Below are 21222 nucleotides of genomic sequence, written 5' to 3'. Positions count from 1 at the left end.
AAGACCTTTTTGTATCAGTGGCATTTTTCCCGGCGAAGAGGAGAGCAGTGTCAATGGTGCCAACACTGGCGGCACGCTTAGCTTTGCGGGTTTCTTCGAGAACTAGTCTTGAACGAGCCTCATAGAACGGAGGCAAAGGATCGCTTTGTTGAAGAATTATTGCAACGTTCGATAGTTGATCGACCAACATCTTAAGCTCTTGATAGTAAGCAGAAGCATTAGGAAAATCATCTAGTTGAACGTCCTTGAATTGATTTTTCAAGTATAAGGCACGTTGGTTTTTATTGTCATGGAAGATGCTCTCCAATCTCTCTCATGCTTACTGTGCAGTGGCGTCCGTTTTGATGATGGTATGTAATAGATCATTCGAGATAGTGCTGTATATCCATTGAAGGACAATCGCATCCAATTGTGTCCAAAGTGCTTTATCAACATCAAGAGATGGCTCCATATTCTTAGTATTAGGGGGGAGGATGTGATCTATAACTTGGTAAACACAAGAATGGATCTTAAATAATTCAGCCCATGACGAGTATTGAACCTTCTCCATCTCGAGAGTGATAGGGATGAAGTTCTTGATGTTATTCACAGCAAGAGCGGGATGAAATTTGGTAGGTTCAGCCATGGAAGAGAAGAAGGTGAGAGGAAAAAAGAAGGAGAAGGAGGAGGAAGGAGGAGGATGACGGCTAGGCACGGTTAGGGTAGAGTAATGCTCTGATACCATGAAGCAAGTTCCTTGTCCTTCTCATTAGCATAAGTTAAAGATATATACAATGTACAATGCAATATTCTAAGCTACAATTTAGTGCAATATTCTAGACTATAAGGCTATAATTTTACATACTTAAAATGAAATAATCTCAAAAATTATAAAAGAATATTTTACATATTCTAACAAAAACAATAGTTTAATATGCGCATAGCAGAATCAAATATATAATTTATTATTGGTATATATCTGAACTTGAGTAAGTTTTAAGTTAGAATCCTCCTTTCCATGCTTGTAAACTAAGACTCTTTTTGCAATATTGTTTTTGTTGAGATAGTGGTATAAGGAAGAAGATTGAAAGTAATAGAAGGATGGATGCTATTTATTTTGTAGGCCTAATATATAATTTCACTAATGTACTTTATTATGACTATGTAACTTTACTTATGACCTTTTTCATAATTATTGATAATTTAAAAATAATTAAAAAGTCAAATAAATCTTTAGATATGCGAGATTTTATCTATTTAGTCACTTTAACATTTTGATTTTTAAGGTAACTTGATAGATATTTTAATTTTTTTTTTGTAATTTAAATAATTTTTTATATTTGGCTTTATTTAGCACGTTTATGAGTACTACGTGTAGATGTTGTAATATTATTAAAAAATAGAGTTCATATATTTGTTAAGTTAAGTTTAAAAATTAAAGTTTTTATAAAAATAAAACTCAAATATTTATCATATTAAATTGAAGATTAAAATGTCAAAGTAATCAAGTGATTGAAGATGTTTAAATATGCATTTTGCCCAATTAGAAACTATATTTTTCATCATCATAAAATATTAATAAAAATAATATCAAATCTTAAAGTGCCTTATCTAATATTAATAATATAAATAAATTCATAATAACTAATGTATGATTAGGACTATAATCGACAAGCCAACCCGAACTTTGACAAGCTTAGACTAGACTCGTATATTACTTATCAAGTCAAGCTCGAATTGAGTCTATTAAATTTTTTTATGTCTCCCAAGTCTAAACAAACTTAATGAAATGTAAAAATCATAGATTTGAAACATAGTGTCTAATATTCTCCTTGACTTAAAAATAACTAAATTTCGTGTTAAATTTTTGTTTGCACAATTTTTGTCTAAGAATAAAGAAAACAAGATTTTCCTTGGATCTAAAGACAGTCCAAGATGCTTTCCTTTTGCTAGAATTGCTTAGGATTTAAGGATGGTACAAGATGCTTAGCCCTTTGTTTTGGCTAAAGTTTGGAATCTCTATTTTAGTAATGCCTTATTTGGATGAAAGGATTTAAAAGTGAGTAATTCAAATTAAAAAATATGTAGATTTTCTTTTAGTAACAGAAGTCATGAAGTTTTATTACATTTTTTTATTATTGATGAATATTTTATTCGACGAATTTTACAATACATGGCTTCATATTATATTAAAGATTATGTTAAACTTTCAACATAAATAATTTGGTTAAAGGTATTTTAACATGTTAGTGTTGAAATTTATTTTGATACAACCACATAGTATAAAAAGCCAAAAAGGTATATTTAGTGACAAAATAGAATCCGCAAACGAAGTTCAAAAAGTGGAATAATTGCAATTCCCATTGTAGCAAAATTGCTCATAAACTTGCTTCATTCCTTGAATTTCCCCTTATTGACCAAAATGATGTCACCCAATCTATTCCCAGCCCAATCAAAACTCAAATTTTCAATGAACTTGTGTATAATTTGCCTTTTGAAGTTGTCTGTCAAATTTCTTCAACCCAACTCAATTTGAACATCAAATTTCACATTAATTCTCCACTCTCTGATGGTGCCCATCTCAAAAGATTAGTGCAGCTAGCAAAGTCTAAGGAGGCTCATTTGATCGTCATCGAATGTAACTCAGAGGATAAGAAGGATGACTAAGATGTCAGAAAGATCCCTAAGCTCAATGTTGATAGAAAATCATTTGATGTAAGGAAAGTTATCTCTGACTTGAGCATTATGCTTTCCGACAAACCAAGGAAGGATATACTTTTATGCAAATGTTGCTCCAACCTTCTTTCTAGGTCCTCATATCACTGTGTAGAGTGTGACGAATTCACTCTTCATAAATTCCTTACGAGTCATCCCAAATATAGACGTTCTTTCCCATAGCACCCCCCACCCCACACCCCCCCACCACCCCCCCCCCCCCCCCCCTTTTGGCCGGATGTGAAAAGTGATCATTATAATTTTCAAGAGACCTACAAATGCAACAAAAGTGAAGAACTTTTACACAATTGTTATGATTGCCTCATAATCCATATCTGCAATGGGTTTGTACCAACGATTCTTAATCATAAACAATAAGACACATTTATTTAATTTCATTATCATATGCCACACAGGTATAACTATCAATATAAATGTAGCACTTGTAATAAAATTGGAAGTTATGTTAGCTATAAATACTTTGAATGCAATGACTACAATTATGATGTTCATGTGTATTGTATATTACAAGGAACTATTATAATGAGAAATGGCCAACTTAGTTTCATCCTCACATCTATTTGTTCTCCTCCAAATGATCCAAGCAAACATTCTTATGATATTTGTGAATAGAATGTAGAAACAGGCCAATTGTTCTATATGTGCAAAGATCCAAATTTGAACATCCACTTCAAGTGCATACTTGATGGAGCCATGTTGATTTTTTTATAAGCAAGAAAAAACTAAAGCAAGTTTCCCCTCAATGAATTGAGCAGCCTATTATTTATCCTGAATCTAACAGATGAAGGTAATAAGAACGCCAAGATCGAAACTATTAAGTGTTGAAGAACCAATACGTTTGTATGGAAGATTGTTTATATATGATGTAAGATCAAAAAGAAGATCTTATGGATTGTTCAAGAATAATAAACCAAATTAGTTCATTGGATTCGTTAGTTTTACAATTTTGTTAGTAATTTTCTTTTGTTCGTAATTTTCTTTTGTTCTTTTATAGTAGGAACTATCCTTAAGAAAAACACAAAAGAGCGAAGTAATATCAATCCTTGTAAGGGTAACTCGCCATTAATTTGCATAGCCAACTAGGAAATAAAATGTGCTACTTATTTCTGGAACAAATTAAATCAAAAGAGACACTCCTAAATGAAAAACTTGTTTAATTAGATGAGAGGCAATTGTTAATCTTTGAAATTTAATTGGTCCTTAATAACATTCATAGTAGCAAGAAAGACACTTTCAACTTGAGTCTCAGTAAAGCCAAAATTGTGAGCTATTGCAAGACCAAACTAGAAATTCCATTTTAGCTCTCTATGTAAGATGATGATAGGTTGGTTTGAAGGGGGGCAGATGGAAGGCTTGAATCTACTTATTGTTGTGGCTTGTGAGTAAGAAAAAAGAATATATAATGACTATGGTCGAGCATGTTTGGATTTATCCTACACGGCAACGAGAGTGAGAAGACAATGTTGGTCGGAAGACCAGTAAGGCCAATTCGACGAGCAAGTTAGTGAGGATTTAGGAAATGAAGGAAGAAAAGAACAAAAGGTTCAAGGGTTAGGGTTTTTCTACCTTATTCATCTCATCATATTATATTATTATATATATATATATATGACATATGGATAGGGTTTTAAGGGATCTTTGCTGCCATCGGTCCATCCTTTTCATACCTTTTTATTAGTTGCTCCTTTTAGTACTCATTTCATTGGTTGCTGGTAGCGTGGTGTTCAGAGGCGAACACTAGTCCTGTCCTTTTTGCTTCATCCTTAAGCTAGGTTTTTAGATGACCCATTGAGTCTCCTGGATCGAGTCATTTTCAATAATCAATCTGACAGTAATGACACGTGTAGTGAGATGGGCCCACTTAGACTTTAGCCTTTCTGGTTCGATATGCTTAGGAGACCAGGTACGATCTCCATGGAGACCCGCCGGTCTGCTTGATGGAGACCTATTATCACTAGTACAACCGCAGTTCATTAATCATTTATGTTCAGTGCTTTGTTGGGTGTGCCTTTCTCCATTTTTGCGCATATGTGCTTTGACTGTTCTACTTCTAGGCGAGACTTTTAATTTTGGAAAAGACGTGAGTGACGGTTTCCATGTTTTTTCGAAGTAACTGCATCATACATGTCAGGCAACTGTCATCTCCTAGGCTGCCACGCGTCTATTGGCTCTCATGTCTCCCTAATTTTTCAGTTTTTCCTTTATTATCCATTTTTCTTTCATTTTATTTTCAGCATTTTCTCTCGTACCTTTTCTTTTTTCTGCCTTATGGCTTTACTGCTTGTATTTGTTCCAATCTTCATCCTATTCCGACGATGGCTTCCAACAGCAGTAAGTCCTTTGCCTGCTACCTTTATTTCTTGCGTTGTCTTTTCTTCTTTTCTTTTGCTCTCGTTTTTTTATATGTGCTTGTTTTCTCATTTCGCCTTTGTTATCTTGTCTTCGTCCTCTCCTTTTATTTAAAATTATTATTTTTTATCTCCTCTGCGTTATTTCCTTTTATTTTCGCTCTTATGCCGCTGTTTAGTTTTTCATTGGGTATTCTTTTAGCTTTTTGGTATCTCTTTTGTTTTGCTTGAGTAGATGGTGATTCTAAGGTTTACAGGGAGAATTTTTCTTATAATGGTGGTAATATTATCGACAGTTCCAAGGGTCGAGTGTCCGAAAGAACTGTCTTTAGAGGACGCCGCAAAGTGATAGACATGAGTAAGAGTCACGTCGGCTTTCTGACATCTAGCACTGCTATAGCCGCGACCCCTCTCAGGCAGTGGCATCTTGTCACCTGTGGTAGTGCCTCTACTGGTGTGTCTGCCAGTCTTGACGACAAAGTGGAGGAGGTTAATGTCAGTTCGAACACTAGGCTGATCTTCTCGTCTTACTGCTAACCAGTTAATGGAGATCCAGAATAGTTATGGCTTTCCTACTGGTTATTCCTTATCCCTGCCTAGAGACCAAAGAGTTAACAGTGTCCTTGTAGATAACGAGATAGTCGTCTATGAGAAGACTCTCCATGTTGGTCTCCTTTTTCCCCTAATCTAGCTCTTTTGTGAATCTGCTAAGGCTTTATGATATTCCTATTAGCCAACTAACCCCAATGGGTGGATGTTCATTTGTTCTTTCACCCGGATCTATTTCAGGTTAGGTTTTGAGCCCAGAATGAATGTCTTTCAACATTTGTGGCTCCTTAGCAAAAGAGATGAACATTACCATTTTTTGGTTGTCCTAGTAGAGTGTTATTTGGTTCCTTGCCGAAGTCTTATCATGTTTGAAAAGACCGATATTTCGTTTTGACTAACCCCACGGGTTAGGGTGATCTTCCTAGGCATTGGACTTATCAACATATATGTGAGTTTTCTAATGATTAACATATGAATTCTAATTATTGTTCAAAAAACAAGGAGGGCTTCCTGAGTAGTTTAGCTGGGCAAAACAGTTGTATTTGGCTATTTATTCTTTGATTCGTCATCCAAATGGGCATAGCTTGCCAACTTAGATAATTAAGCTTACCTGCAATGTCCTTTAATTGAGTTCATGCATTATTTTAGACATGTTATGTTCACAAATTGAAATTCACTTATGAACTGCTACAGTTCAAATCTCATTCCATTCAACATGTTTATATATGTTGAGAACCATTCTCATCTCCTATTCTTGAGCTTATGCATTATAGGACTGCAGTCTTATATGGTGCTATTTTTCTTATTGTTCTAGTTTCTTTTACTTTTAACTTAGGATGTTTAGAATGTCACTTTTGGCTAGATGTAGACAATTTAAAAATTTTCTTGTGAAAAATTGCTAACTATGTCAGTCAATTTTTTGGATTTCAAACTTATTATTGTATAATATTTCCCTTAACTCATATGTGTAATGTGTAGGTAAACGACTAATAAATAATTTTATTAATGTATTTTTTTCATAAAAAAGAGATAAGAACTACAATAAAACAGAGTGAGGATGAGAGACACCACATATATCTTGGTTCAGCCAAAGATAAATTCCATTAGGAGGACGAGAGAAGTCATGATAACCTAGAGGGAAAGAGTGCAATGACATTTGGTAAAGCTCGAATATTAAACTGGCTACTAATAATTTGAGTTATTAAAAAATTTAAAATTATTTATCAATTTATTTTAAAAATTAAAATTAATATAAAGATTATAATATATTTAATAAATTTATAAATTTAATCTAATAAATATATTTAAATAGCTATTTCTATATCTAATATAAGCACAAACATGTGCATTTATTATATTCATATTTTAGCTATTAATACATTTATTCATGAGCTACCTCACACGCTTATTTTAAGAGTCTAATAATAAGTGGAGCTTTACACAGTTCGTTGAACTCTATTAGATAATTGGCTCAAATAAATTTGTTCTGAGATAAGTTTCAACTAACTTCCGAGCAGTTTGGTCTATTTATAGCTCTAGTTTTAAAATTAATTGATCTTCTAATGTTGAATCTAAATTTTATTTGTATTTTTAAAAGTTTTGTTGAAGTATTAATTTTGTCAATATTGAAAACTTTCATTCTTAATGTTGATAAAAATAACAATAATAATAATAGTTGAAGTTTTTTATATTTAAAAATAATATAATTAATGACCAAAAATAAATATAAATATTTTTAAAATGTTAAATAATGTGTCAAGTTAGTATTCGTAAGTGCATAAACTATTTTTATAGTAAGGGTAAATTCACCACGATGTCGATCTCTCAAGGAACTATGAGGCCACTTGTTATAAAGACTAATTATCAGTGCAAAATAATAAAAGTAAATCTTAACACTCTAAATTAGTATTTATAAGAGAATAATATTCATAAAGTAAATTAAATAAACTATAAAATAAATATGTAATTATGTGATGTATGAAACCTATATGCTAAATACAGTATTTAGCCTAGCCATTTACTTAGTAATCTCCTTATTTTACTTTAAGGCTAGATCTAATGAAAAAGATGGTAATGTGTTTTTTGCTTTAGTCATTCAAAGTAATGATGCAACTAAATTTTTTTATACTTATATAGATTGAAGCAAAGTTGGTATCTCTAATGCATTCAACCTAAATATGTTCATAAAAATTACTATTGCTGAATAATATGACGGTTAACAATAACTGAAACTAATAAAGATATGAAGGTAAAGAAATTGTTAATTAAATAAATAAATAACAAGGTTCATAGAAAAATAAAAAGGCCAATTAAATACTTATAAAAATTAGCCTAATATATTTAATCCAATGATCAATGGTATTAAATAGAAAGATATAAAACAATAAAGTAAAAGCTTCCTCTGCATTTAGTCATGCATCTTAATCTTGGACCTTGGCACGAACATATTTAATTAAGCTCTTTTTTGAATATTGTTTTTCATATTTTTCTCTATTGGCTAATAGTACTTGGAATTAGACAATTAAGTTTAAGTGAGGTAAATGCACATATTTTCACCATATTACATATAGAAATATATCATTAAAGCTCTAAAATACCTTAAATATCTATATATAATTTGAACCTATCAAATACCTTCACACTTAAACCTTTACTTGTAGCAATTTAGGAATTAACATTTACAAAAATAATGAAGAACATTCATACTCAACTTCAAGATATCACTCAAAAGAATCTCATTAATGCAAAGATCATGTCAACCCAAGAACATTTGAATCTTAATAATTTTTTAAAAAAATATAAACTCAATCATTGTTAATTAAAAGACTCAAACACCCAATCATTCACACATGTTTCACAATAAATAGCCTAACTCATCTTCAAAGGATACAACTATGATGCATAATCCAAATCATTATAACTTTATTCAAGAGGCAAAACCTTTATTCATAACAAGAGATTAAAAGGCATTTATATATTTTTTATATCACTTGCTTTTTTTTTTCTTTTCTTTATACCCCTTGAACTTTTAATCTTTGATATTTGAGATTTTTTTTAGATGTTATGTCTTTTTATGCAAATACAAACATGGGTGATGAACGCACCTGGTTACTCAACAACACATACATCAAGATGTTTTGCATACTCATAATCTCAATTACCTTCTTACATGAAAATCAACATTCATCATGAAGATTTCAGGTTATTAAGCAATTAAAATTAGTGGAGTAGAATATATTACTTAGAGCTTTAACTTGCCTATATCATATCTCACAAACTTAGGCAAGCCAATTTAATAACAAATAAATAATAATCTAAATCATACACTTCTAATAATACCCAACTCAAATTTGCCAAACTATTCATTATTGTCCATATGCAAAAGATGAACACTTGATCATTTAAGTACAAATAACTCATTAGTTTACATTTATACATGTTAAATACTAACTCAAGAGTTCAAGAAACTTGGCATAATAACATTCTTATAAAGAAAAATAACAAAAAAATTGAGTAGAAAAATTTAAAATTTTATAAAAATTAACCAAAATTGTTAATTCTCATTGCATAGAAAATATAATTGAAGAAATATTCTATTTTCTTTTCCCACACTTAAATTTGATATTGTCCTAAAATGTCATTGCATATATAAAAATAAAGAACAAGAAGAGAGGAGGAAAAAGATAGAATACTCTCCTGGAGTTTTGTAATGCATAGTAAGCTATGAACTTGAATTCTAATCTCCACCATCCAAAACTTAAAAGTACACTTGAACACACGTTATTAATAATTATAAAAGAAATAAAGAACTGAAAATAGTGAACTATCCTAAATAAACTAGAAAGATTAAATCCTAAGATAATAAAAAGTTAGATCCTAAAAATAAATAAATATAATAAAATCTAAAATAAAGTTCTAAATCAAAGACATGACTATGTATGTGGAGGAGATGGATATGTATTCTTGAGAGAAAAAGAGATATTATATTTGGTTGTTTAGAGTTTAAAAATAGTGTTTTAACTTGAAAAGGACTTAATTTTGTACATGTGTCAATTATCTTTTATTTTTCTAATTAAAATATTTAATTTTAAGTCAGATTTGACTAAGTGGTGGAGTCACGCCTTCCGCGCCTGGCGACTCCGCGAGCTCGAGGTATGAGTGCTGGTGTAGCTTTTGCCTATATCGCGGCCCCGTCCGCGACTCATCGTGGCTCCATGTCCCGTGACCTCGCTGCTTGCCTGCGCCTCACAGATGGCATCATCCTCTTGTCTTGCAGCACCTGTCCTGCTCGTGGGAACTTCCACGCCTCGCTTAGTTGCGTCGAGCGGCCCACGACCTCGCGACTGCTTCACAACCTTACTGAGGGCATTAGCTACTCTCACCTGTTGTGTCTACCTTCCTCACGAGGAGCCCCGCGCTCGCAAGAGGCATCTTGCTCCTGCGGCTGTCTTTGTCGCTGATGCTTCTGCGAGCCGCAGCTCGCTATTGATTATTCTTACGAGCCCGTGTGAGATTTTGCTGCCGTAAGGTCTACAAAGTAAACATAAAATACTAAATTTTAAAAGTAAAAGAAAATAAAAATAAAAATAACTTAAATGCATAAAAAATAAAAATACAAGTGCTAAGTTTATTGTCTATAGCTAGACATTCCTGATTATGCTCATGGTGGACGTTCATCCACGCACTCCGCCTCTTAGTCATAAGCCATTCATTTTAAGTATGGATTTATACTTTTAATGCCAACATCTAAAGTGTCACGAAAACTTTTATCAATTGAGAATGGAATATCAGCATATAATTGTTTATAAACAAGAGAATCTAAATAATTATATGAATACTTATCTATAGTAGCTTTAAGAGATAAAGTTAGAGAATCAAACATTTTAAATTCCACAGTTTTTTTAAAATTGTCATGGTAAGTTTTTCATTATGCACATCAATCACAGTTCTAGTAGTTTTCATGAAAGGTCTACTAAGGAGTATAGTTTGCTTCTTATCCCTTGTTGGTGTATTTTCTATCTCAAGCACTACAAAATCAACATGAATTATTAACTTATCTATTTGAACTAGCATATCTTCCACTGTACCTCTAGAATATTTATCGATCTATCAGCAAATTGTAAAGACATAGTGGTAAGCTTCAATTCTCCAATGCCAACTTGTTCATTCATCAACTAAGGAATCAAGTTGATGCTTACTCCCAAATCTAATATGGTTTTTGTAATCTTTTTGTCACCTATTTTAATATCAATGGTGAAGCTACAAGGATCTTTCATTTTAAGGGGCAATTGATGTTGAAGTACTACATTTTCTACTTGTACTTTTTCATTGTTCGCATATCGCCTTTTATTAGTATTCAACTTTTTAAAAGACTTTGTATAAGCTGGCTTATTTCTAATAACATTCAACAAAGATAAATTAGTATCGAGTTTAGAAAGTATCTCAATATTTTAAAAAAAAAATTCTCTCTTTTAGTCGGTTGGAAAAAGGAATAGGTAGCCTATAAAACTGAGCTGCCTTATGAAATTCAGGTCTACAAAATACTTCATTTTCTTTCTTCTCAAGCCTAAGATTAGGCTCTACTTTTTCTTCTTTTTGTATGTTTTTCCTCATTTATTTATATTTCTTCTAGTACATCATCTTTAGGTATACTTGTATAAGAAGAAGAATTTCTTTCAGTCTCCATATCAATTTTATTATCAACAACCTCACCTTTTTTTTAATAATAGTAATAGAATTGGCTTGTTCAGGTTGACTTGATAGTTTTTTTTTCTTGTGCTCTTGAACAACTTCAACAATTTGTTTTATTCGAACTTCTATTTTATTGAAGCCTTAATGGAATCTGTCTTTTTCTCATTCTTCTCCATCCTATTATGAGAAGCAATCATAAATGATTGAAGTGTTTCTTCTAAACTTACTTCCTTTGCTCATTAGATTGAAAAGTTTATTCTTGATCTTAAAAGAAAGGACTAGAGTTCTTTTGGAATTGAGACTATTGGTTTTGGTAATGAGGTTGATTTGGTTTCTCAATAATTGTGGTGGGTTTTTATCATTGTATCTCCTAGAAAAATTTAGATGGTTTCTCTAACCCGAGTTATATATGTTGGAATAAGGATCATTTGTAGGATGCATAAGTTGGTAAGATTCCATCAAATTAACCCGTGCATAATCATTTCCTGCATAAGTCTCATAAGATGAGCTAACATTAGCACCATGACCATAAACACCACATATACCATAAACCTCATTGCTTGGTACATTCTTAGTTGAAGCAAGAATTTGAACTTGTTTAGTTAATTCAGCTATTTGCATAGCTATCTCATTATTAGACACAACTTCATTCACTCCTATTCTTTTTTTTCTCACACTCTTTTATTGTAAATTGGCTCCTAATATCTCAAAGATATCATAAATTGCATCAGCATTTTTTATAGCATAGCACCCCCAGCTGCATTATCAACCATACATTGATATTGTTGTGTTAAACTATCATAGAATGATTGGTTAGTTACTGGAAGTGGGTATCAGTGGTGTGGGCATTGTAATAAAAGTGATTTGAAGCGATCTCATGCTTTATGAAAGGGTTCAGTATCCTTTTGATAAAAGCTAGAAATTTTAGCCTTTAATTCTTTAGTCTTTTGATGTGAGTAAAATTTACTTATAAATTTTTTATAAAATTCATCCCAAGTTCTCAAAGGATTAGGAGGCAAGGTCATTAACCAAGTCTTTGCTTTTTCTTTCAATGAATAAGGGAAACACTTCATTCTTAGTTGATCCTTATTAAGTCCAGATAATGGAAAAGTATGAACTATATCATAAAATTCTCTAATAAATGTTAATGTATCCTTATTAGGCAATACCATAAAATAAAGAAAGCATATTAAGCTGTGCATAATTTTTTATAGCCATTCGCCTTTCAGCTTCTACTTCTTTTGATGGGTTTACGATGATTTCAACTTCTTCTTTTGATTCCTCTTCAATGTTTTAAGTTGAAGAATCACTTGATTTGATTTTTCTTCTCCACATAAAATAAAATTTAAAAACAAAACAAAAATCCATAAACAAAATATAAAACATAAAACAAACAAACAAACACAAGATACTTTTGACAATCAATCAATATAATAAAATTTGCATATAGTTCTCCAGCAACAGTGCCAAAAACTTGACGTGTCTAAGTTAGTACTTGCAAGTGCACGAACCGTTCCTATATTAAGGGTAAGTTCACTATGAGGTCGATATCTTAAGGAACTATGAGGCCACTTAGTATAAAGACTAATTATCAATACAAAACAATAAAAGTAAATCTAAATACTTTAAACTAGCATTTTTGAAAGAATAATATTCATAAAACAAATTAAATAAACTATAAAGTAAATATGCAATGATGTGATGTATGAAAACTATATGTTAAATATAGTATTTAGCCTAGTCATTTACTTAGTAATCTTCTTGCTTTACTTTAAGCCTAGATCTGATGAATGAGATGATAATGTGCCTTTTTCCTTTAGTCACTCAAACCAATGATGCAACTAAAGTTTTTTATACTTACATAGATTGAAGCAAAGTTGACATCTCTAATATATTCGACCTGTACATAACAATTAGTATTGTTGAATTAATATGATGTTTAACTAACAATAATAACTGAAACTGATAAAGATATGAAGGTAAATAAATCGTTCATTAAATAAATAAATAACAAGGTTCATACAAAAGTAAAAAAGCTAAATTAAACACTTATAAAAACTAGCATAACATATTTACCCAATGATCATGGTATTAAATAGAAAAACATAAAATAATAAATTAAAAGCTCCCTCTAGATCTAAAATTTCTTCAAGTAGGAAGATGACTGGTCATCACTCTCCACTTCTTGAAAAGCTCCTTAGATCTTAAAAAGAGTAATGAAAACTAAACTAAAGTGTTTATGGAAGAACTGCAGAGAAATAATAGTGGACAGATGCAGAGAGCATATAGGAGAAACCTCTCATCCTCTCCTAGAATTAGGTTTGCAGAAATATATATAGAGAAGAGTCTTCCTTTACGTAAGTCTCCCTAAAGATAAATATACGCAATATAAGTCTATCTAATAGATAATACTATAAGTATTATTATCTTCACCAAATACTATCCAACAAATAAGTCTTAAAATAAATCCTAATAATAATACAAAATGACTAAAATGTCCCTTTTAGGCTTTGTAATTTTCAGCTAGGCCTTGCAAATAGCAGTCTTGCGTTTTAATCTTGGATTTTGACACGAACATGTGTAATTAAGTTTTTTTTTTTGAATATTTTTCTCCATAATTTTCTCTCTTTGCTAATATTACCTGGAATTAGACAATTAAACTTAAGTGAGGTAAAATCACATATTTTTACTATATTATATGTAGAAATATATCATTAAAGCTTTAAAACACTCTAAATATTTACAAATAATTTGGACCTATCATTAAATTTTATTAGAATTTAATTATGCTAGAAATTATAGCAAGTAAAAGAATATTAGTTAATTATTTTTGTGCAAATAGTAATATTGATTTTTACTAAAATAAAATTTTATTTTAATTTCATTTAAAAATAGAAGAATTTGATACTAAATAATCAAATTAATTATTAAAATAATTTTTTTTTCAATTTAGATTTTTAACCGTCTTAATTTTAGATAAAAGATGTGATAATTAGTTTTATTAAAAGATAAAAGATTCCAGTGTAATAAACAAACTATAAGAAAATTTATACATTATATCGAAAATCATAGATAAATAGTATAAAATTAAATTTAGTTAAAAATTATTTAATAAAATTCTGTCATAACAAGTTTTTAGTATAAAATTACAAAATAAGAAATTAAAATATAATATAATTTTTGAAATATTAAAGACTAAATAAAATGATATGAAAAATTGCATAGGGCAAATAATAATTAATTAGCCATATTTTAACTATTTTTTGTTCCTGCTAGAAAGTTTCTCCAAGATCTTCTAAATAGTATGACAAGTGTATTTCCAAAGAATAAATAAAAAATAATAATTAAAAATGCTTATTAAAATTTCGAAAACATTTCCAAAGAGCTTCTGTATGGATGATTGAGAGGGAAATTGAAATCCATTAATGAATCATAGAAGCAGAAAGGTATCTGTTATATCGATTTAAGACCAATTATCTCCATTCTGCAAACTGTGAGCGTTTGATAGTTGATACTCGCAGGTTTCCAGAACTCTGCTTATCTTCCTTCTTCGCTGATTATGCAAATGGAAGTACTGGCAATGTCACAAGCAACCAGACTGAGACTCTTCTTGAAGCGGTCACTTCTCTCGAAATTGTCTTTCACATCTACTGCTACTAGTAAAGCAACTCCCGGCCCTCTCTGTCCGCCATGGCTGCTCCGCCTTGTCCGTTCCAGTCCCTCACGGCTACCGCCACAACAACCTCCAGTACTCAATGCACTTGCGTATTTGCAACATCAAAATCAACTTAGATCATTCTGCAGTAAACCCACCAGCGAGAAGGAGACTACAAAGACAATCACCAACACCAAAGTAAACTTTTCTCTATCCGATTCCGATTCTGACTCCGACCTGGATTCTGAAGATAGTAAAAACAAAGAAATAGACAAGACGAAACTCCCTCCCCCTTACGATCCATTCAACAAGAAACCCGTCATCGAGGAGCCTGATGATCCTAATAATCTTCAACTCATCTTCCACAAGATGCGTTCTGAAGGTCTCCTCAATAGTGCAGTCAAGATGTTCGACGCATTGTCTAAAGACGGACTAACCCACGAGGCATTAGAACTCTTCTCTCAGATTAAAAATAAAGGTCACATGCCTGACGTGGTTGCATATACCGCTGTAATTGAGGCTTACGCGAATGCCGGTGGCCAGTCTAAGGAGGCTCTCAAGGCTTTTATGCGCATGCTGGCGGCCGGGGTTGCTCCTAATGCTTATACTTACACTGTCCTTATTAAGGGACTTGCTGGTGATGGAAAATTGGCTGATGCTAATAAGTATGTTCTGGAAATGATGGGAAAGGGTATGCGTCCAAATGCGGGTACTTACTCTACTGTGTTTGAAGCGTATGCGAAGGCGCAAAAGGTCGACGAGGCTAAACTTCTGTTGCAACAGATGAAGGGAAAAGGATTTGTGCCTGAAGAGAAGGCTGTTCGTGAGGTTTTGAATAACAAGCGAGGCCAGGTATTCAGAACTGTCATCAACATTTTATTTGACAAGTAGTTTGTAACTAGAATTCTTCTTGGTTTTAGGCATCAGAGCTTATGAATTTTAGTTTTGATCTTTGTAGTCATGGAACTGTGTAAAATGATTATCCTTTCTCTTTTGGGTGTTTGATATATGTTAACCTTGTCATGGTCTTGCGCAAGTGCAACTTCCAAGCTTTTTCAATGGCTACAATGTTATTTGGTCTCTTGCATAGATGCTTGATTTCCATCATGGATATGAGTTGCTTAGTATAGTACTAGTTGTGCAGTACTAGTTTTTCATATATTACTTTCTTGTGTAACTTTTATATATATTAATTTAAATATAATAATAGATTTACTTAAACTCATCATTATAAAATATTTTAGAACTGTTTTAATTAATAATGAATATTAAATAAAATATAAAATAATTAATGAAGAAAATACATCTATTTGAAATTGTTATTTAGTTGATATGTTCATCATATTAATAATTCTAAAAATAAAATATATATATGTATATATATATATATATATATATATATGATAAAAATACAGAAACAAATATTTTCTTAACACTATATTATCTTTAACTATAAATTTTTTTGTCTATCTTTAAATTACTTACTCAAGTTATTTTTAGTAGTTATTTATCTCCTTTTTTTATTTAATCTATTTTAGAATTTTAAAAAATTAATTAAAATGTAAAATATATAATTTAAATAAAATTTTATATCTCAAGTATTTAGCTAAGATATTCTTGCTTAATCACATCTTATGTTCTAAGATGCTTCAAATTGCCTCCTATGATACTGTATAGACCAAGTTAATATTTAGTTGCTCAAATAAGATAAAACTCAATCATATGATAAGATTATGATACAAATATCATCAAATATTAAAATAGTCTCTAAAAATGTAATATATTTTTTGTTTGATATTTTTATTAGTTTATTTAGTAAAGTCCTAATGGAGTTAGAGTTTTATTAAAAGTTTTCTATATAATATTATATATTGTATGTTTATTTCGTGAATATGATTCATTCAATTTAAATATCTTTTTAAGTATATGAATTATTATACATTCATAATTTAAACTGTCATAAATTTTTTATATATGAGAAATACCACACTTATAGTATAGTCTATATTTTCTATATAGATTTATCTATTCTTCAGGTAATATCAAATATATAACTTCGTTATCTAAAACAAAACTTATTTGATCAATAACGAATCTTGTAATTTAAGAATTTTATAAAAAAAATTTAATATTAAAAATTCTTTGATTGTAAATTTAATAGTTGTTCTAAATATTTAGGTGAACTAATCTAATTAAAAACCATGTTATTATGTAACATTCAAAGTATTATTTTTTATTATTAAAATATAATGAGTTATATAAAAGTGTGAAATGGAGAGGACATATAAATTTACTGAAAAAGCCTTACTGATTTCATAATCTGATTAATTTGGTCATTTGTTAATCAAATTTATTAATAATTCATCAAGTATAAGCCTACCTCTAAAAGTCCGATTCTATTAAAAATTTTAATATAATTATAAAATAAATTTTTATTGAAAATAATTTTAAACATAATAGACTATTAAATTTGATAAAAAAAATTCTAAAAACAATTAAATATGACATTCCCCTTATTGGTTTTTTCTTTTGGTAGAATATGATTTTTAATTAAAAAAATAGAGAAAACTACAACAAAAATCCTACAAAAAAATATTACTATATAATATAAAGATATATTAAAATAAAAATCTAACATTATACATAATAAATTATTAAATTTGTTTGAAGAAAATATTTTAGACACAAATTTTATAAATTATTATTAAATCTTTTTGAATTTATCCAAACTCATTACCTTTAATCTTTTGATTTTATTTTTTTCTATATAATTTTTATTGTTCTTTATCTATCATTTTTTATATATGCATTTGATATTATTATTGATTTTTTAATTACTATTTTATATAGTGTTTAAATAATCAACTAAATAGATAAGTTTTAGTTGTTGTAGATTCAGTTAAATAAAGAATCTCGTGAATAAAAAAATTATATATTTAGTATTTTTATTTGTGAGAAAAAAGTCTAAGTCTTTTTACTATTGTCTATCAATATTAATTAGAATTTAGTAATTTATGATGAGACCCACAAACCATTAGACCTCTAATAATTTGTACTATAATTATAATGTATACCATTAAAAGGCTATAGCCTTTAATTTTTTGTCTAGTAGGTTGGCGAAGTAAAGATATTATTTTTTTTTTATATTTAATTTATGAATGGAAGTCGATAAATCATGCGAGTTTCATATTTGTAAATGTTATTTTTTTATCATTAGATTTATGGAATCAGTTATAGACAAAACTCAAATTTAGTCAATATGAAGATATATTAAATTAATTTAAAATATGTACACAATTCTAGTTTATAGATATGAATTTTTTTTCTAAAAAAAACTTATAGATATGAATTTATAGAATGTTTCATAAATATGTTATTCAAAAATCACTTTCTATTAGTTGTAGGCATATGATTAATAAAAACTTTTCTTATAAAAAAATCTCTTTTATTTGAAAATAATATAAAAATAAAGTTAAGTCATATTTTATTATGACTGCAGAGTTAGTCAGTGCAGAGTTAATGTTTTTGTATTAAATTTTTAAAATTTTTTACAACCAAAAAATTTAAATTAAATACTATTTCTAATTAATTGTAAATAGTATATTATTATATACATATATAAGTAAAGAGCATAAAAGATACTATTTAAAATAAATAAATTAGAGAATTTCGTCCCTAGAATTTTCCCAACAAGTTATGGAGGTTTGAAAGGTAAATAAAATCAATAAATCAATAATTGCTCATGAAGTATTGGGTTATGGTGCAACTTTAGTAATGTCTCCCTCTCAAATAAATATATTAGTCAATCATTCTGATAGGGGTGAACTCGAATAAAAATCTTATACTTGATTTCTAACTCGAAATGGCCAACTATTAATTGAATTAATTTGGTTTTAAAATGCAATTACAAGAAGAGAAAAGGGCAGAAAAGAAGATAAATATAGAAAATTCTTGGCTACTTCAAGTGATATTATACCAAAATATTGGATGAGTGACATATGGTCATCTATGCCAAAATGTACGAGAGGCATCCAAAACAGCTTCTGAACAAGTTGCTTCTGACATTTAGCTTAGCTTTTCCAAGCAAAACCCATCCATACAAAAATGTAATGTGTTGATAAATAAAGATAAGAAACACATCAGGCTAACATTGGTGGGACTTGGAAATAATATACTGACATTCAGGCACTACAAAAAAGAATAAATGAACATTGCTATCCAATCAACTGCAGCTATGAGTAATAATATCAGAATAAAGCTCAGCAACGACTCTTTTAACCAATACCAAACAGCCCGTTTCTCAAGGCTACATGGACCGCAATGCGCAGATATCCACATTCATGGCAGAATTGAACACCGCATCTGCAAAAAAAAACAAATAAGTTTATTAGTCGAATGGTGATTTTTTAAAAATAATTTAAACTTTAATGATTAAAATAATAAACTATATTATTATTCCAGTTTTGGTTATTCTATTAGTATTAGTTAGGAATTACCTGCAGCTGATAAACTTGCAGCCATCGACTCGCTCAACAGAATGACCACAGTTGTAGCATCTAGTCCATCTCTGGTTTTCTATTAATTCTCCTGCCAAAACATCGTTACCATCTCTCAGTTGTCTGCTCTCTCTGCACCAGTATCCGCCATGCCAAGGTATCTTGCAATTGAAGCAGAAGTTCTTCTTGCAGTTTGGGCACGTAACCTTCTTCACTTTATGATATCTGCACTCATTCAGGATCAAAGCTGAGCAATTCTCATATGGGCAATAGCACCTCTCCCACTCTAAAACCCTAACCTCACATAGAAGATCCGACCATTTATCGAAAATTGCTTTTGGGATTAAAGCCATGCACGACGTAGGTTCTAATGGTCGATCACAGCCTAGACTTGGGCATTTAATGTTGGCTACATTGTCTATGACTTTTACTTCAACGTATTTGGCTATGCAGTCATTGCAGAATGGATGGGTACAACCGTTTCCGTTCTTGAATTTCCTGTTGGATAGCGTTGGCTCAATACATATCTCACAAGTGAAGTTTTTGATCCTCTTCATGTTTTCTTTCTTCTTCTTCTTTTTCTTCTTCCTCAGGTTTTGTTTCTTGAATTTTCGGCAGCCAGTTTCCCATTCTGATCCACAAGGAATGAACAACGAAAGAATACATATAACTATTGTGGAATTAGACTTACAGTCAAATATAAATTACAATTGGAATTGGACTTCTAATATAATTCTATCAGAGATATGCGAAGGTCCCCTATAAATATTTATATGAAGGACTAAGGTTTATTTAACCCAAAATTTTATTTTTAAATTAAATTTATTTCTTGGGGAGTGAGTTTCACTCCCTCTAATAGGAGAGTAATATAAAAAGAAAAATATTAAATATTAAAATTTTAAATTAAATTAAAAATCTCAATTTAATATCACTATATTTTGGAATATAATTAAATATTTAAGATGTGTTTATATTATAAAATAGATTTTAAGAATTATAAATTTATTTTTTATTTATTAATATCACTAATCTCTACTAAGGAGAATTTAAATTAAAAAAGCAAAGTTATTGACTCATTTGAACAAAAAAGTAAAAAGGGTGAGTTGATCATTTTCAACAAATTCGAGAGCCAAATTAAATCTTATTTCTTATAGGAAATTATAAGTTGAAAATACATAATGAAAAGAATACCAAATTCGAAATAGCAACAGCAGCATTTGAATTAAAATGCTTCAGGAGGAAAGTGATTGTAATTACTTTTAGTGAAATATTTATCATTTGTGATACTTTTAACAATGTGTTTCTGGTCTACAATTGTCTACCTTGGCATAACAATTTGCTTAAATAATAAATTTTCACTGAGTAAAGTTTGTGTCTGCACAACTTTAATTAGCAAAACAAGATTTGGCTTGATGTTTTCCTTTAGAAGAATTTGGCTTGCATTTGAAGATGGAACAAGATTCTTAATTTACCCTTCGCTAGGCTATGAGGACAACAATGACTTGTTTGCTTCATCAACATTAGAATTGGAATTAGTATTTCCTTTATTAAAAAATACTTTGGAATTACACTAGAGTCTTATATCAATATAGATCGCCTATTTATTCATTTCTCTTAGAAAATGCATTCAAAAAAATTAAGTCAGATCAATTATAATATGATTAAATAAATAAAAAATTAATATATCAATTAAAATTATAAAAAATATACAATAATAATAAAAATTAATTGTTAAATTTATAATCTAATAAAGTTATCAACGGAGAAT

The 21222-nt window shown here is 29.9% G+C and overlaps 1 protein-coding gene, 1 non-coding gene and 1 pseudogene across 3 annotated transcripts; 2 read left to right on the top strand and 1 right to left on the bottom strand.

Moving 5' to 3' along the window:
* The first annotated feature begins 4684 nt into the window (after nt 1–4684).
* Nucleotides 4685–16047, top strand: LOC8263171 (pentatricopeptide repeat-containing protein At4g38150). Of its 2 annotated transcripts, none has more exons than XM_015726072.3 (2): nt 4685–5046; nt 14825–16047. In XM_015726072.3, the coding sequence occupies exons 1-2, from the start codon at nt 4812–4814 to the stop codon at nt 15847–15849; spliced, it is 1260 nt and encodes a 419-aa protein (XP_015581558.2). In that variant the 5' UTR covers nt 4685–4811; the 3' UTR covers nt 15850–16047. The 2 variants fall into 2 exon arrangements, with proteins under 2 accessions (XP_015581558.2, XP_015581559.1); XM_015726073.3 differs by lacking the exon at nt 4685–5046 and adding an exon at nt 14637–14749.
* LOC112536555 lies at nt 12134–12241 on the top strand. Its single transcript, XR_003080547.1, has one exon. It is a non-coding gene; the product is annotated as a small nucleolar RNA R71 (small nucleolar RNA).
* Nucleotides 16048–19232: 3185 nt separating the features above from the next.
* LOC8263172 lies at nt 19233–20084 on the bottom strand (annotated as a pseudogene).
* Between the last annotated feature and the right edge of the window lie 1138 nt (nt 20085–21222).

Source organism: Ricinus communis, chromosome 8 (assembly GCF_019578655.1).
Source record: "Ricinus communis isolate WT05 ecotype wild-type chromosome 8, ASM1957865v1, whole genome shotgun sequence".
NCBI classification, from domain to species: Eukaryota; Viridiplantae; Streptophyta; class Magnoliopsida; order Malpighiales; family Euphorbiaceae; genus Ricinus; species Ricinus communis.
The sequence above is the reverse complement of the archived record's forward strand: the minus strand, read 5'-3'. Positions and strand labels throughout refer to the sequence as shown.

Coding starts and splice junctions, on each gene's coding strand:
- LOC8263171 (XM_015726072.3), top strand. CDS start 4,812: ATGTTTTTTCGAAGTAACTGCATCATACATGTCAGGCAACTGTCATCT. Junction 5,047..14,824: donor GACGATGGCTTCCAACAGCA/GTAAGTCCTTTG, acceptor TGATACTCGCAG/GTTTCCAGAACTCTGCTTAT.